The sequence below is a fragment of the Tursiops truncatus genome, chromosome 8 (assembly GCF_011762595.2).
Source record: "Tursiops truncatus isolate mTurTru1 chromosome 8, mTurTru1.mat.Y, whole genome shotgun sequence".
NCBI classification, from domain to species: domain Eukaryota; kingdom Metazoa; phylum Chordata; class Mammalia; order Artiodactyla; family Delphinidae; genus Tursiops; species Tursiops truncatus.
Genome location: NC_047041.1, coordinates 7,620,724 through 7,638,742, shown reverse-complemented (window position 1 = coordinate 7,638,742; position 18,019 = coordinate 7,620,724). Strand labels below are relative to the sequence as shown.

At 54.8% G+C, this 18,019-nt stretch overlaps 1 protein-coding gene and 1 long non-coding RNA gene across 2 annotated transcripts in view; one reads left to right on the top strand and one right to left on the bottom strand.

The window, feature by feature from the left end:
- Positions 1 to 18,019, bottom strand: part of KIRREL3 (kirre like nephrin family adhesion molecule 3) — a 146,666-nt gene that overhangs the window by 39,460 nt on the left and 89,187 nt on the right. Inside the window, exon 5 of the mRNA XM_073807948.1 lies at positions 2,197 to 2,354. Within this exon, the coding sequence (XP_073664049.1) occupies positions 2,197 to 2,354 (158 nt within the window). The remainder of the gene's footprint in view (positions 1 to 2,196; positions 2,355 to 18,019) is intronic.
- LOC141279299 (uncharacterized) lies at positions 7,983 to 16,977 on the top strand. Its single transcript, XR_012333268.1, has 3 exons — positions 7,983 to 8,535; positions 8,773 to 9,256; positions 14,186 to 16,977. It is a non-coding gene; the product is annotated as an uncharacterized lncRNA (long non-coding RNA).

Here is an 18,019-nt window from a genome sequence, read left to right as displayed (position 1 = left end):
CTTCCCCAGATGGGGGCATGTCCTCTGAGGGCAGAAATCTTGGCAGGGGCCAGGCTGGTCCAGCTTCAGGGAGGGACTGGACAGATGCCCAGACTGAAGGAGCAGCACTTTCCTTCATCATCTGGGTGATCCATCCCTGTGTCATATTTTTGTATTTCCTAACACAGCAGGGTGGCTCCCGCTCCGGATGTGGGTGCGAGATTTCTCTCACAGTAAAGCAGTTTCCCCCTGGATGGACTCGTGCCCGAGGGAAGGCATTTGTCCTGGGTCTGGCACCAGCTCTGGGTAGGGGGCAGGGGCCCAGGCCTCTATCTGCAGGTTTGGAGCTGATTCCTTGGCTGGGTTTTCGGCTTTGGACAGGAAGGACACTCCCTCAGAGGAGGGACATCCTATCTCGTATCCGCCGTGGATGGTGGAGGCCGTGCTCATCTTTCCGGGGCCCAGGAAGTTGGTGCACTGGGAGTGGGCAGCAGGCCGTGCCCCTCCTGCTCTCTGAGGCCAAGGAGGGCCAAGGGGAAAGGAGAGCCACGGTTCTGGAGGCCTGGGTCTCCTGCCTCAGAGCCTGATCCAGTCTCTGAGCAGCTGCGCATGTGTCTGAGGCTGCCCGGAGAGGAGGAGTAGGCCCGCCGTTGGGAGGACCGTCATCAGGTGAGAAGGGCCGTCACTTCCCTCGTCTGTAGATCAGGGAGTCGGACCAGCCCTCCCCAAGGTCCCGTTCACCTTTAACGGCTCCGGGGTATGTCAGTGCCGCCTGGAACTCTACTCACAGCATCCTGGAGTGGAGTTTGGTGGGAGCTGTTTTAAAACGTGCCGAGGATTTTGTTTTTATTCAGGGTTGGTGAGGCTGACAGATCAGGAGAAGGTGGCCATTGAAAAGGTAGTTTGGGGAATTCCCTGGCGGTCCAGTGGTTAGGACTCCGGGCTTCACTGCCGAGGTTGTGGGTTCAGTCCCTGGCTGGGGAACTGAGATCCCACAAGCCATACGGCATGGCCAAAAAAGGAAAAAAGAAAAGGTAGTTTGTTACTCAGCTCCCTAGAGGAGGGGGCACACGACTCCACGTACAGCACTGGCCCCGCCAGGAGGCACCTGGTCAGTCAGGAGGCAGAGGGAGCGAGGGGAAAGCACGGGTGCAAGCCTTTACTGTGGTTTCTGTGGGAAAGAATGGACGAGGCAGAGTAAGCAGCTGAACAGGTCTAGGGTTGGAGGGTTAGAATAATTTCCGCGGGCTCTAGGCTATAGGGGTGGTCTCTGGTTACCTGGTATCCAGCTCTGCAGTGACTTAGGGTAGGGGGAGAGAGCCTGGGACCGCAAGAGCCTGATAGAGGAGGGGGTGAGGCTGTGGACCCAGGGTGCTTTGGTTTGCATAGTAGAGGCCTGTTCCCAGGTGTTTGCTCTCTAGGGATTAGCGAACCCTAGGAGGGACCGTCCCTCCTCAACTACAAGATGTCAAAGCATCATGAAATATAGAAAATAAAAACATGACAAATACAGGGGCCAGTTCAGGGCCCTTCCAGCTCCTGGCACCTTGTGTAAATTAGAGAAAAGCACCTCAGCCGGTAGGTACAGCAGATGCAGGGCTTGGTAAGGGATTATGGGCTGGATTCAGCACCCCTCCCCCACCCCAAGCCAGGCACCTGGGACAGGAAGGAACCTAAAGAGCCTCACCTTGCAGCTCTGGGAGGGTGGGCAGATCGACTAATAGAAATACAGACATCAGTTAACTTTGAATTTCAGATAAACAGTGCATAATCTTTAGTATAAGTATGGCCCATAGTGTGGCCCATGTAATATTTGGGACATACCTACACTGAAAAGTTATTTATTGTTTACCTGAGATTCACGTTTAACTGGACATCCTGTATTTTATCTGGCAACCCTCAGCCCTGGCCACCTGTGTCCCTGAGTCCTCTCCTCTGACCATACTCTATTCTTAGGGTGACCAAGCTCAGCGATTACCCCAGGAAAGAGAGAAAGTGGAGGAGAGACAGAAAAGGTCAGATAAATAGAGGCAGAGCACGAGAGAGAAAAAGAGAGACAAAGTGACAGTGCGCGCACGAGAGAAAAGACAGAGAGAGAGAGACAACGAGCCAGGAACAAAAGGTGACAGAAAATCATACAGGCAGAGCAAGAGCTGCAGAGAGATGGGGAGAGCCGGCCCCTCCTGCAGCCCCTCCCCTCCCTCCACCCCGCCTCACCTTGGAGTAGGTGGCTCCATTGATCACCTCTCCCTTCCTCAGCCAGATGATGGAGGCTGCAGGCTTGGCGTTGTCTGCATGGCAGGTGAGGTTGAGGGGGTCCCCGGCCCGCAGGCTGATGACAGGCCCCCCCAGGATGACGGGGTCGTCAGGTGGCACTGCGGGGAGAGGAGGGGAGAGGTCAGGCTGAGGGCGCCCCTCCCCTCGGGCAGGGCTGGGTGGACTTTATGGAGTTGATGACCAACAGTAATTATCATTCTTTAATAAAATGTATAATCCCCTTGTAGGATAACAATAACAGCAACAACAGCGGTAATCCTGACACAGGCATCGCGTGTTTATTTGCAGAGGACTCTCATGTCATCATTTCATCCCGCGTGCGGCAGCCCGTGAGGGGACAGGGCAGGTGTCATTAGCTATGATTTGCAGATCGGGAAGCACGGCACGGCTGCCTGGATTGCTTTTTTTTTTTTTTTTTTTTGCGGTACGCGGGCCTCTCACTGCTGTGGCCTCTCCCGTTGCGGAGCACAGGCTCCAGATGCGCAGGCTCAGCGGCCATGGCTCACGGGCCCAGCCGCTCCGCGGCGTGTGGGATCTTCCCGGACCGGGGCACGAACCCGTGTCCCCTGCATCGGCAGGCGGACTCTCAACCACTGCGCCACCAGGGAAGCCCAGATCATTCTTTTTAACTTCTCTCTCCCTCTTTTAAAACAAAGCAATGTCACATCTGTCGTCTGATTTAGTCCTCACAACCATCTTGCGAGGTAAACATTATTATCCCAATTACACAGATCTGGAAACCGAGGCTCAGCAAGACCAAGTGACTTGCTCAAGGTCACACAGTGCATGAGTAGCAGAGCCAGGGCTGGAAGCAGGTCCCCTGACACTTGGAGCACCAGGCTGGTTGCTTCCCCTGCAGGGGACAGGTGACAGGCGACCTTTCAAGGCTGAGACAGTGTTTCAGAGGGCTGGGCATCTCCTTAGCACTTTACTCTCCCTCATCCCAGAGTCAGAATGAATCTCTCTTGCCTGGTCCTTCCACCCCATTTCATAGCAGCGTGGTCCCCGCCACGAGACGGGGACTGCCAGGGGGAGAGTGATGCCTCCCGTAGCGCCCGGCACAGGGCCTGGTGCCTGGCGGAAGCGCCATACGCGTTTGCTAACTCCAGTGCAGTCACGCCTTTGATCCCCATGACGACCATGGGATGTGGGATGGGCAGTTATGATGATGGATGACCATTGTTGGGAGAAGAGGCCCAGAGAAGTTAAGTGACTGGCCTAAGGTCACAGAGCCTCTTCTGAGGTTTGTGCTTGTGGACGCACGAGGGTCTCAGGCCTCTGCTTTCCCTGTCTCTCCTTCCTGGACAAACCAGAAGGGGCAGGGCTCCTTGGAGACCACCTGAGGAATCCCTGGCCTTCTTCCCCAAGGCGGGGCTGGTCAGGAGGGCTGAGCTGCATGTTTGCTCAGTGAATGGGTCATTAGGTGAGAGTTGGGGTCCTCACGCAAAGGGCCTTCTTTGCCCAGTAGCCAGAGAAAGTCCATCCTTCCAGCCAGGCCCTGTGCGACCTTCTGGGCCCGTGGGCAGGAAGGCAGCCTGTCCAGGCAGTGGAGGCACGTCCAGACCCAGCAGCTCTGCCTTCCAGCCCCTCCCCACCCAGGGCACCCCCAGCAACCTGCTGGCTTCCCTCCACTCCCCAGGGCCCATCCCTGCCCTGGCACCTGCCAGGCTCCTCAGGAAACTCCAGGAGACCCTGGGGCCAGGTGAGTACTTGAAGCAGCACGCCTCCAGCTAGCGGCTCTGCCCCCTCCCTTTCCGGCCTCCAGGACGCCTGGTTCAGAACTACAGCCCTGGCGAGTGCCATCCCCCAAGTTTCTATTTCCTAAGGGAAAAAAAACCCTCCCGGCTTCCAAGTTGCTCTCGTCAGCCCCAGGACTCCACTGTGATCCTGGCCCAGGGAGAAAGTCGGCCTCATTCAGCCCTGCCCAGCCTCCTAGGGGGACCTGGGTGCAGGTAGACGGTAGGTGTGGGCCGGACAGTAAAGACAGCCTCCTACCCCGCCCACCCTTTACCCCCTCATTAGTGCCAGAGGCCTCCTTGGTGCTGTGGGCCAGAGAGCCCCAGGGAGGCTAAGGAGGGCCTTATAGTGCTGCCCTTCCAGCAGGGAGGGCTGCGCTGGGCTCCGGGCCCCTCCCTCCGGGTGGCGGCTTTCGATTCGATGGATGTGCTCAGGCAGAGCTTGCTGAAGGCCAGGGAGACTGGAAAGAAGCTTCCGGAACAGAATCAACACCTGGCCATCCCCAGTGCTGAGCCAAGGGGGCGAGATCGTGGAAGTGCCCTAAATCAGAGGCCGAAGCGGGAAGGCAGTCCCTTGCCCGGTTTTATTTCCTCAGATATAAAGTGTGAAAGTACAACAGGGGATCTGGAACGTTCCTCCAGCACTGACATTTGTTGGGCCCGAGACAGTGGTTCTCGCTGCAGTTTACAATATTCCGGGGGAGGTTTTAAACGTCCCATCGCCAGGCCACACCCTGACCAGTTGAATCCCCATTTCAGGGGGTAGACCAGAGCATCAGGGCATTTTAAAGCTCGCAGAGGATTCTGCTGTGTGACCGGGTTTGAGAACATAGTGTCTCTGGGCCTTTGCTCAGTGTAACCACCTGTGATCACGGCTAGTGCTGCGTTTGGAATGTCGGGTTAGAGGAGGGGAGAGGGGAGTGGGACTGTGCCGTGCGATGCTTAGGTGCACGTGTGCGTGTGCACACATCTTCCCAAGTAAGTGGTTATCACGCCAGTCGTTCACGTAACCATGCATTAGGGATTGGCCCTCGCCTCGGTGCACACCAGATGGGGTAGGAGGGGTGTGGATGGGGGCTGGGGCGGGGGAGGGGGGGAGGGGGAGGAGGGGGGAGGTTTGGGGCCCGCAGGCTGAATAGAAATCAACAGTCGCTCCCTCCTGGCAGCTGTGGTCCTGACAGGAGGGGGGTGACTCATTACCTCTCCATTCAGACCCGGGCCCGGACCTGGGGGGCCAGGAGGGGAGAGAGTCTCGAGCAGCCCGAGCCTAGAGATGCATTATTCATCCATCCCCCTCCCAGGATTCGTTATTATCCTGAACCACTATAGAGCTTGGTCTCCTAATTTTTTAATCACAGGGAAGGTGGAAGCGTTAACCTTTTGTGATTAATCCGGAGATAAAAATAGTTGACGGTTTTGGTGTTGAGCTTGTTGTCAGTCAGGAAAAGTGCATTAGCTGTTGGGTGACTGAGACCTGGGAGGACTTGAGCCCGGGCAGAGCGGGTGCCGGGAGCTGGAAGGCAGCCCGGGGGTCACACCCTCCCTGGGACAGGGGCTGGCTCTGGGGCGCTGCATTTGAAAGGGGCACATCATGCGAATTAGGGTTCTACAGTCGCGGGGGGGGGGGGGGGCCTGGCTCTTTGCCATTTACCCTTCTGTCATCCGGGCTTTGGGCAGGCGGCTGGGGGCCTTCCTCCTTGCTCTGCCCATCTCTGGCCATCAGCCGTGTAGACAGTGCCACGTGTGTGGGTGTACAGTGTGGAGGACCCGCGCTCCCTCTGTGGGAGGGAGCCCCTGAGGAATTTATCCCAACTCTGCTGCCCAGAGCAAGCGGGCTTCAGTGGAGCGGCGGGCAGGGAGGCACAGGGGATGTGTATGAGGCCAGAGAGCATGGTGGCTGCCCAGAGTCACAGGGAGCGAGGGTAAGAGGGGATGGGGAAGTGCAGCCTGGCTCCACCTGGGCGGTAAAGCTTTCACCTGTTTTAGGTACTAGGGTTCTTTATACCATTTTACAGCAACAAGAGATTCTGTGGCTAAAAGTTGTATGGGACCGATCCCCAGCCCCACAGCTATCTCTAAGACGTGCTCCTATGATCAGAAGGCCTCCTGCACTAGAGCATGTGCTAGGGGTGACCATCTGACTCTCCTTCCTGCAGGACATCGGCTGGACAGAGAGCAGAGTGGAGCTGGGTTAGAGGGCTTCCGCCTCATTCTGGAACTGCTCACTGACTCTGTGCCCAGCTCATTTGACTCCTTGGTCTTGGTCTGCCCGGTTGGTCAACTTTGCCCGAACAGGCTGGGAAAATTCTCTTGGTGTCAGGCCATGGGCAGCGCTCTGGGGTCTCCTCCAAAGTCCAGTTGGTCACCTAAGTGGCCCCCTCCAGCCCGCTGGGCTTCCAGGGTTCCCCAGATGCTCTGTCAGCCCAGATGGTTGGTCCCCAGAGATGGGGGATGGGACACATCTGCCAGCAGAGGCCAGCAGCCCGGACACGGAGCTTATGTTGCCAGGGGCAGAGGTGGGGCGGTCAGCGGGCCATCCCCCCACCCCCATCAGTACCGGGAGCACCTCGTAGACGCTAAGCTTTCTGGAGGGCAGGCCCGGGTCCTGTTCAACTCATGTGCAGTGCCTTCTCCACAAGTGGGCTGTTCAAACACAGTCTGGTTGGGTCACTGCTCTGCTCCAAGCTCTCTGGGGCCTCTGCACTGTCCCTGGAACGTAATTTGAAATCATCTCTGTTGTCTATAAGCACCTGCACCCCTGGTCCTGGCCTCCCTCTGGGACCTGGCTTCCTTCCACTCAGCCACTCGGCCCTCACCACGCCCCGCCCCAGGGCCTTTCCGTCTGGAATGTTCTTTTCTGTGTCTTTGTCTTGCTGGCTTCTCCTCGTCAGTGATGGTGCAGCTTAAATGCCACGTCCTCTTCGAGGCCTGGCCACCCTGTGTAACAGCCCCTCATGACTCTCTGTCACACCAGCCCCCTTGCTTCTTTATCACTGGGTTCATTTGTATCTCCCCTTATGGAAAGGAGGCTGCCTGACAGCAAAGAAAGACCTTGTCTCTCTTGGTCACTAGATCAGTGCCTGGCACACAGTAGGTGCTCAGTAAATGTTTGTTGAATGAATAAATGAAAGATCCCTGGGTGAGGGGTCTGGCATGGGCGTTTGCTTCCGAGGCCAGCAGTTTCTATGCCGTGTGTGTATGGCGGTGGGTAGAGTTGGGGTGGCGGGCAAAGAGGAGGTGCCTCCCACCCCTTGCACGGACAGGAACTCCCTATGGTGGGACCTTGGGGAGTGGTTGCTTCCTGCCGTTTCTGGAAAGGAGGAGCCCAGGCGGGAGGGCTTGGGGTGGTGGGGTTCTCGGCTTGTTTTCTCGGTAGCACCAGACCCCTCGGTCGAGGAGGGACCCCCGTCTGATTTCTCTGGATCATAGGCTAGGGAGAGGTCTGCTGCAAGCAGGGTGGCAGCTCGGAGGGCTTCTGGCTTGGAGGGAAGATGAGGTGTGCCTTCCATGGTGCTTTTCTCTGCTTTTAGGGGTCAGTGTTCAGCCCCAGGCCCCAGGGAGTCAGGAAGGGAGCGGACTGAGTTTGTGCTGGGAGTGGGGGGAGCTGACTGGAGGGGAGGGAGGACCCCCAGGGGCCTCCGAGCTCATCCTAACCAGCACCTCCCACACTCCAGAACCTTCTTTCCTCCCAGTGTCCCGGGTGCACGGCCAGCATTCCTTCCTTCCCTCCTGAAATTGATGTTTCCACGTCTTTCTTTCAGCCTCTTTCACACCCCAATCTGAGCCCATACTGGTTGAGTAAAGCCAGACCCAGCCTGCCCTCTTGAGCCGGTAGGGTGAACTTTGTTACTCAGAGCGTGTTCCCGGGTCGGAGCTGCAGCCTCCACATCACCCGGGAGCTTGTTAGAAACGCAGGCTTGTGCTTCACCTCAAGAGCTCCTGAATCTGGATCTGCGCTTAGAAACGACCCAGATAACTGGTATGTACGTTAAAGTCTGAGGAACACTGCTCTGGAGGGCTCCTAGGATGATTACAAACCGATAAGTGCTTTGAAGAAAAGGCTCATTGGACAGTGAGAACACGTGTGGGGACCTCTGTGCTGGTTGGTGCCTTTCCCTCCATGACTTCCTGGGGGTAGCGTCCTGCTCACTAGACACTAGATTTAGAGGTGGACCCCAGTATGGATGTGTTTCATTACAGGTCCCTTTGGGACTTCCCTGGTGGCGCAGTGGTTAAGAATCCACCTGCCAATGCAGGGGACACGGGTTCGAGCCCTGGTGTGGGAAGATCCCACGTGCTGTGGAGCAACTAAGCCCGTGCGCCACAACTACGGAGCCCGCGCTCTAGAGCCTGCGAGCCACAACTACTGAGCCTGAGCACCACAACTACTGAAGCCCGTGCGCCTGTGCTCTGCAACAAGAGAAGCCACCGCAATGAGAAGCCCTTACACCTCTGAGAGGAGTAGCCCCTGCTCGCCACAACTAGAGAAAAAGCCCACGTGCAGCAACAAAGACCCAACGCATTGAAAAAATAAAAATAACAGGTTCTTTTGCTTGGGCAGTTCTTTACCTTGGAATGCTGGGGTCCTTCTTCTCCTGGATCATTCTTACCCAGCCTTCCAGATATAGCTAAGGGGTTGCTCAGTCCATGAGGTCTTTCTGGATCTCCAGGTTGGACCAAGTGGCTTTTGTCTATGATCCTATAGCATCCTGGGCATCCTTCTGTCTCAGTATCTAACCTCTTCTATGGAAATGATCTGAGTGTGTTTGTCTTTCCCTAGACTGCAACCTCACCCGTCCTCGTCACCTGGCAGAGCACCTGACGCTCCAGGGTTATCCCATGTATGTTTGCTGAGCTGAACCTGGCTCGAGTCCATCCCTTTACAAGCTGTATTACATATGTAATCCGATAATGTTTGCCCTCTTGTCTGGGAAGTGGGGTGATAAAGATACCTGCAGGCTGTTTTGAGGATTACCTTTATGATATGAAGAATGAGGAGGGAGCTTTGTAAACGGCTAGACAAATATTGATTATCAGGCCCAATTTTTTTTTTTTTTTTTTCTTTTGCGGTACGCGGGCCTCTCACTGTTGTAGCCTCTCCCGTTGCAGAGCACAGGCTCCGGACGCGCAGGCGCAGTGGCCATGGCTCACGGGCCCAGCCGCTCCGCGGCATGTGGGATCCTCCCGGACCGGGGCACGAACCCGTGTCCCCTGCATCGGCAGGCGGACTCTCAACCACTGCGCCACCAGGGAAGCCCTATCAGGTTCAATTTTTAAGAATGACATTTAGTTTTGTTTATGTGGACGGCACTGGGCCAAGGGCCCTCTTGTTTCATTCTCAGTTTTCCTCGAAACGGGTGCTCTTAGGACCTCCATTTTATAGACTAGGAAACTGGGGCTCAGGGAGGGCCAATTACTTAGCTGGGTTAACACAGCAGGTAAGGGGTAGGGTTGGGATTGAGACCCAGGTTTGTTTTCCCCTGTGATATGTTCTGCCAGCATCAGAGCAGCACGCAGAGCCGCCCGTGAAGCTGGGGCTGTGCCTCACAGCCCGTCCCGTCAACCCTCCTGCCCCAGTCCTGACTCTTTATCCCTATGCATTCAGACCCCGCACTCCCGTCCCCCAACCTGATTTCCGACGGCTCGATGACGCACGAGCCTGACTTGCTGTTTGTGTTGGAGAAAGATGTCTGCTAAGGGAGAGGAGGAATGATTTCTGCCGTTCAGATCCACGCTTTGCTCACTTTTGTCATTCTGCCCCGTTGTCAGGTTCTGGGCCCCATGCGATCCCAGCCTCCAGCTTCCTCGCTCACTTTGATGCGCCACCTAATGGCCAAAGTGCAGAACCGCAGTCTGTAAAGACACGACCGGGATGCGCCTGCTTTTAAGGGTTGGCTTCTCAGGCCCAGCTCACTAGACATGTATTCAGAAAATCTATGTTGAGTATCTACTATGTGCCAGGCCCTGCTCAAAGCAGCGGGGACGCAAAACTCCTGCCTTGGTGGAGTTTATATTCCAGTGGGAGAGACAGACAATAAACGGGTAAATACATAATACAATGTTGGTTGGTAGTAAGTACTAAGGAAAAAAAAGACCAAGTGGGGGAATAGAGAAATCCTAAACTGGCCTCTAGGATCCTCTTCTGGTTTTCTCCCATCCTCTCTGGATGCTACTTTCTGTCTTCTTCCCACCCGTAACTGGTGTTCTTCCCCAGGGATTCTCAGGCCTGCATACGTCCTTCTGTGCACTAGCCGTGGAGAAGCACATGGCTTTCCTGTGGACGCCGCCAACATCTGCGCGTTGATAAATCCCCAATAGGCAGAACTTCTATTTGGGGGATCGGCACCGCCATTCAATGACTGAAGCTAGAAATCTGCACGTCTTTCCGAATTCCACTCTCCTGCATCCGGCATTACGAACCATCCTGGTTAATTCTCTGAAATCTCTCTCAGATTTGTCTCTCCCTTTCCATCCCCAGCAGTCTTCCTGTCTCAGGCCCTCATCGTTTCTTACTTGGGTTACAATACCTAACACCCCCTGCTCTACCCTCCACACTGTTCCAGAGTGATCTTTGCAAAGGTTTGATATTCACCCATCCACTCAGTCATCCATTCACTCACCATTTGCTGCATTTCTAGCAGTCCTCTGTTTACAGTCTTCCAAAGGTCCCCCACTGCCATCTGGATAAAGTCTGAACTTCGTGGCTCTCGCCAATCCCTTCTGCTTCATTTTCCATCACTTCTAATTTGTTCTTATGGATAAGAATCACCTGCAACTCCTGGAATAAGTCACTCTTCCCCAATTGTCACTTTCCCTTTCCTTGGCTAACTCGAAAGTCAGGCAGCTTGGGCTCACATGCTGAGCCCTACACTTACTAGCATGTGGCCATGGCCAACTTTCTTAGCCTTTCTGTGCCTCAGTTTCCTCATTTGTAGAACAGACTATATAATAAAACCAGATTTGCTGTGTAGCTCCCAGGATCAAGTGAGATGCAGTGTGGGAAAACACTTTATCAATGGTCCAGTGTTGTAGAGAGGTTATTTGTTCTTCAAGCAGACTGGGCTCATTCCCTTGAAAGATGGTGGGCAGAGTTCCTGGGGCTTGTGAGTCTGGTGCTCTGTTTCCTTGGGGAAGCAGAGGTCTCTCTCCGCTTTCCCTGCCCTGTCCTCACCAGACGCGGGGTGAAGACCCTGCTGCTCCCCAGGGGTGATCTTCTGCCCTGCCTGCTTGGCCCCCTTCCCTCTCCAGTCTCCCCACATCCTGTGCCCATGAGAGTGAGGCCGTTATGCTAGACGGCTGCAAAGGCGTGCGTGTGCCGCTGACCCCGTGTGGAGTCGAGATGAGCATCTCCTCTGGGCTCGGCCAAATCGCTGGCTTACAGAATCATTAAGTTTGCAAAAGCTAACCGATGCACTCAGTAGTAACCGACTGTCCGGTTTGCTCCTGAAAGATGGCTCGGAGCTCTGGGCTCCTGTAGTAGTCCCAGCACTGGGCCCATGGCCGCGACCCTCTCCGCTCCGCTCCAGCCCTTTCCACCTCCGTGATGGTCGGGGACAGTCCCACAGGCTCCATCTCTGCTACTCACAATGTCCATCACTCCCTGCTGCTCCGGGATAAAACCCAGTTCATCCGCATGGAGCGCGTCCAAGGCTCTCTCCAGCTAGGCCTTCTTTCTCCAGCTCTTTCTCGTGTGCTTTCCTTGGACGGGTCTGTTCACCTCTCTGCAAGGATAGCCTGACCTTTACAACCACATGCTTGGGTCTGTGAAGTTCCCTCTGCCGAGAATGTCCTCATCCCGATTCTTAACAGGCTGGAATACCATCCTCTCTCCAAGCAGCTCAAAGGCCACCTTTGCCTTGTTAACTCTTGGTCATTCTTTACTGTCACCTCCTCCAGGAAGCCCTCTGTCAATCTCAGCCCTTGCCCTGAGACCATGTGCCATCTCCATGAGCTCGTGTGGCCCTTGGTGCCATTGCCGTCGGCTGCCCGACCGCTGTGAGCGCCTTGAGGGCTGGCCCTTGCCGGGTTCTTCTTTCTATCCCAGTACTTAGTACCGTGTGCAGCTCAGAGTGACCCTCAATAAATCTTGGTTAGCTGTTGCCTTGTCTGATCCCACTGAGCTGGAAGCAAACATCCCCTGCTCCCTTAGCACTAGTCTTTCATGCTGACACCCACCGTGGTCCATGTTACTTGACCTGTGGACCTGTTTCAGGTTCCCTACAGCTCCAGGTGGAGTCTTAATACATCTTTGCATTTTTACCACCTCCTAGCGTATTACCTTGGGTGTAGTAATAAGAATACAACAACAACAAATAATAATAATATGGTTAACAGCCCGAACTCCAGAGCTCTTCCAGTGCCATAAAAGTAGTCATTTAATCCTCACAACAACGCTATACAGGTAGACGTGGTCATGCATATTTTAGAGACAAGGAAATGGAGGCACAAAGCAGTTAGGTTTCTTGCCCCGTGTCACGCAGCTAGTAAGCAGTGGAGTTGGGAGACGTGCAGGGTTTGTCACATTTAGTAAATAAAAGTACAGAACGCCCAGATAAATTAGAATTTCAGATAAACTGCAAATAATTTTTAGTATGTTTATCTGAAATTCAAATGTAACTGGCATCCTGCATTTTACCTGGCAATGCTATACATGTGTTAATTAGGTATATGTAATTTAATAAATGTGAGTGCCTTCCCCCCTCTTCAGACCGTCTCCACTCCCAGTCAGGTCTACCTAAAGAAGATTTGGGGTAAGATGCAAATAGGGTCTTTTTAAGATGTGTCATCCACAGATTCTGTGGCACCATTGCCCAGACACTTTTCCTGGGAGGTTGGGGGCAGAAGGACAGGAGGAGAGGGGGCTGGAGGCTGCATTTCAGCTCTGGCCCTGCCCCCAGCCTGGGGGGCCCTGGACTAGCTGAGCTCAGGGGTCCCTGACTCCAGCGACTTGCAAAGGTCCGGACACTGGGAAGTCCGCGCTTCACCTGGAGCTCCTGTTATGCAGGGAAAAGATGGGCGGCAGGTGCCCCGCTCCTGGCTCCTGGCTGCGTGACTGTGGGCAAGATAGCATGGATGGCATGGATATTACAGTATCTATCTCACAGGGCTGTGTGCTGATGAAATGGGTTAATACAAGTGCTTTGTCCCAGAGCTTGACACCACAGTAAGAACTCAGCCCTCATTAGCTCCCGATACGATTACTGTCTGTTCAATAAGTGGACACGGAGAGCAGCAGTTACATGTGAAATTGCTCGTTTCAACCTCCTGCTCTGTTACCTCCTTGTGTTGCACCCTGGCCTCAGCCTCCCTAGGTGGCCTGGTCAGCACCTTGCCTCAAAGCACTAACAAAGCCATCACCATGGTGACGGCGACAGCAGGAGGTAAGAGGCCAGGATGGGCAGGGCCCCCAGGGAGGAGAGATGCGGCAAGGGAGACAGATGCTGTAGGGGCAAAGTCAAACAAAGTCACTTGCTTCGCCCCTCAAATGAGGAAGGGTGTGCACTCTGTTTATTTCCGATGAAACCCTGAAAGGGTCTGAGCCATCTCATCAGTGAGGCGCTGTCTGTGAGGAGACGGATGCTTCCTTAATCCCAAGTACACAAATGTATCACAGGATGTGTGCAGAGCAGAGGGAAGGAGAGATAAGGGGGAGGGGGAGGGCGCAGATGGCGGGCTCCACGCAGGCAGAGGGCTGTGTGTGTGTGTGCGCGTCTGTGTGTGTGTTCACGGCGCAGGTGGGTGATGTGTGATGGTGTGTGGAGAGCAGGTGTAGCACCCTTTGGTGGCCAGAGGGAGAAACCAGATGGGAAAGGGCGACCTGTGAGAAGAGCAGCAGCAAGGAGAACAGGGTGGGGTGGGAGAGCACGTGGAACCCTGGGGCAGGCGGGGGAGCGGGAGGGCAGGCAGGGGAGGACATCCCTCCTGCCACGTGGGAGGTGGGTCATCCTGCGGAGGAAGGGACTTCTCCCTCTCCAGCTCGGCTGCCGTGCAGATGGCCACAGGGCGGGCTGAATGCCCTTCTCAGGTCAATATCTGCTTCGCAGCACCTCCCAAAGCTCTCCGGCTCGTCCTGACCTTGACGTTGGGGTTCTCCTGTCCAACATGGCTGGGTCCGGGGGAGAAGTCTAGTGTGGTGGCGTGGGTTGCCGTTTACTGGTTTCAACCTCACAGTAACCTCATGCCTTATTCTACAGATGGGGAAACCGAGGCACAAAGCGGCAGATCCACTTGGAACAAGGGATACAACTCACGGTGAGGGGCCCAGGAGTCTGGCTCAGGCGCCTGGGGGCCTGGCGGCGCTCTCCTAACCTCAGTGCTGTCTGGCTGCAACTGTGCGAGAAGCTGTCTCGGGGTCTTTGTCTCGTTAACAGCTTCAAGGAGGCCATCCTGACCCAGCGGAACACCGCGAGACTCGGGAGTGTCTGGGTCGGTCCCGGAAATAGAAAGCAGAACTGATATGGTCGGTTTTGCAACAGGCGCCCATCTGTCAAATCCGGGTCCTCAAGAGGCTCCGTGGCTTCACTCAGGAGGGAAGTGAGGCTGGTGGAACCTCCCCGACCAACACCTGGGGCCTCAGGAGTCTCACAAAGACTGAGGGGCACGGGGAAAAGGTCGCCTCTTTAAGGGGCTTAAAAAATAAACACATGAAATCCTAATAATTGGCTTTTAACGTGAGACACTAGCAACACTGATTTTTGCATTATAAAAATGTGTGTTTATTCCCTGTGGTAGCTGGTTGAGGAAGCGCAGGGAAGGATGGAGAAGTGACAGAGAGAGTTCAGGGAGGGGGACACGCAGGGTCAGACAGGCGGGACGAGAAGAGACAGAGCTGAGCGATGGGCAAGTCATCCACTCGGGAAAATGGTAAACGGGAGCAGACAGAACACACTGTCCCTCGTCACGGGGAGCTGTAAAGCAGTGCGCCAGGCAAGGAAAAAAGCAAAACGCTTTCTCTGGGCTTCTCGCCACAAAAATTCATTTCAGGGAATCCCAGAAAACCGCTAAACGTACCTTTCAACTTTATGCAAATTTACCAAACCCAGTATCTGCCAGCATCCTTAAGAGGAGAAAGTCAAGGTTTTTTTTTTTCTGCTCTGAGCCTGTTTTTGGAAAAGCACAAGTCTCTAAATTTGAAAAAGGGCAATTCTTTTAGAATTCCTTGCAAAAGCGCTTCACCGCTCCTCCGTACTTTAGCATTATAGATATTTTTAAAGTCTCGCATCTTCCTCATTTTTCACAGAGAGAGAGAGCACATTTCTCCTCAGAAACTGGTGAGCGCTGCATGGCATTTTCTACGGAGAGGGCACACTTTCCAGGTGAACATTCTCTCTTTACAATCTGCCAGGATGCTGCGATGTGGAACGTGACAAGGCTGAGGCCTCTTTGCAACCGGAGGGAAATCAGGCCATGCTCGTCCTGGGGAGGGTGCAGGAGGGGGCGGTGCAGACTGGGGTCCTGTAGGCCAAGCCTGAGATAGAGCCCTCAGGACGCTTAGTGGGGAGGCCTCTCTGGATCACCCCTGATGGGAACCGGGGAGGTGGCACTGGACAGAGGGGCCAGTCTGGACTGCGGTGGTGGCACCTTGAAGATCTCAGCGGACCCAACAGGAAGCTATGAAACCGGGAGGGCAGGCTGGCCTTTGTGCCCTGCAGGGCCCAGTCACTGGCAGTGGACTTCCTCCCCTAGGGCCGCAGGTAATCCCCAGAGAGGACTCAGCGGAGAGCTGGCCACCCGACAGCCCAGCAGCTGAGGCAAGGAGTCCTTCTGCTGGAAGGGGGAAGGGAAGTGGAGGCGGCCATCACAGCGTGCACTGCAGGCGGTGTGCACAGGAGGGGGGCGCCGCCTCTTCTCCCAGAGCGGCCCCCTCTTCCTCATGAAATTGCGGCGGCGTGGGGTGGTTTTGGCCCCAGTGTGCTCTGTATCAGAATACCGCCCTTTCGGAGGAGAGCTGGGTAGTTGTCCAGGAGAAGATGTTGGCCCTGCTCTGTGCTCTGGGTTCGATTCACGGTGGGGCCGGGAAGGCCTCCCCATCTGCCTCTGGTCACGCCCACAGCTTGTGTTTGCTGGTGTCGGTGGGCTGGGTTTGGGACCACCCAACCCCTGCCTCTCTGGCCCCAGGGAAGCAGTGTCAGGGTGAAGAGTGGGCACCGTCTTTGCTCTCAGACAGACCTGGGAACCTCCTTACGTGGTGACCTTGGGCAAGTTTCTAAATTTCCCGAGCTTCAGTTTCCTCATCTGTAAAGTGGAGCCAATATGGGCTTCTCGTGGTGCAGGACTGAGCGAGGGAGCACACGAACGGCGCGGGTTGTAGCAGGTCCTTGGCAGGGGTGGCCGTGAGCTGGGTCGGCTAAGGTTGAGGTCGGCTGCCCTCTCTCCTGATTTGTGGGGTGCTCCCTGGGGTTGAGGCAGGGTGCCAGCTAAGCTCAAGTCAGATATGTGGTTTGCAAAACGTTTTCAATATAGAGAAAGAAGATATATATATCTATGTAAAATGGAACACCATTCAGCCACGAGGAAGGAGATTTTTCCATTCGTAACAACGTGGATGAAACTTGAGGGCGTTATGCTAAGTGAAATAAGTTAGAGAAAGACAAATACTGTATGATATCACGTATGTGGAATCTGAAAAAGGCTGAACTCTGAGAAACAGACAGTAGAGTGGTGGTTACGAGGGGCTGAGGGTGAGAAAAATGGGGAGATGTTGGTCGAAGGGTACAAACTTCCAGTTATAAGGTTAACACGTTTTGGGGATCTAACGTAGAGCATGGTGATTATAGCTAATTGCACTGTATTATACATTTTAATATTGCCACCAGAGTAGATCATAAATGTCTCACCACTAAAAAGAATTGGTAATTATGTGATGGGATGGAGGTGTTAGCTAACGCAGTGGTGGTAATCACAGGCAATATATGAATGTATCAAATCAATGCACTGTGTACCTTAAACTCACGTATTATTATAAGTCAATTATATCTCAATAAAGTTGGGGAAAAAAAGGTCAAGTAAAATGCTATGTGCAAGGTAAGGGAAGCAACGGGGAAAGAGCCCTGATGTCTCATGGTGACAATGGCCATGGACAGACTTATCAGATCTGCCCAGAAAGCCGTACGGGGCAGGTAAGTGTGACAAGGTGCAGAATTGGGTGGTGCTCTGGCCTGGGATGGAGAAGGCTGCTCCCCAGACATTCCTAACATTTAGACTAACTTTCTACCTTACAATGTCAATTATTACAAACCTACGAGGTGCAGCCTTAGTCACCCACTGGGTGACGTCCCTAAGAGGTGGGTGAGGGGTGCCGTTCCAGGGATGTGGGATCAGAGCTGGTGTCCAGGCCTCAGAGCTTTTTAGTGGAAGAAGGAGGATTTTAATCTCACCTTTCTGACCTCAAGTCTAGAGACCTTTCCACCTGGCAGCTCCTCAGCAGGGGCTGGGCAGCCTGGGGCAGTGTGAGGGCTCAGGTACCCTGGCCCCAGGATGGAGGGCCGCCCCCCCCGCCCCCGTGCTGGGTGGTAGCCTCCTGGGCCAGCTGTCTCCCGGCCCTGATTCTGATGCACTCCTCAGTCTCCTTCCAGCCTGGACCCCACAGGTTCCCACTCTCCTCGACCCCCCGGAGTCCACTCAGACCCCTTCCACCCTTTGGGGAAGGTGATCCTGATGGAACCCTCAGGATGAAAAAATCCCACTCACTGGTATGTGCCCGGACCTCAGCTGGAAGATAGATTCTCTTTATTCCGAGTCTGAGTGATGTTTTCCTCCCCGTCTCCTTTGGCCCCCCTCACCCCTGCTGGCCCTGCAGCGGGGCCCTCCTCTGGGGTGTGTGAGTCCTTCTGCATCACTGCCCCGACACCTCCGAGGTGCAGCCACTGCGCTGGGTTCCCTGCCTGCAGTTACCCCATTGCGTGGTCGCCCTCACGTCCCTAGGGGGCGGCTCTCTCTTCCTGGAACACCCATCCTTCTTTTCTGACTTGTGGGCACCTATGTGACCTGCAAGCTCTGCTGAAGTGCCTCCCATGTGACCCCCACTA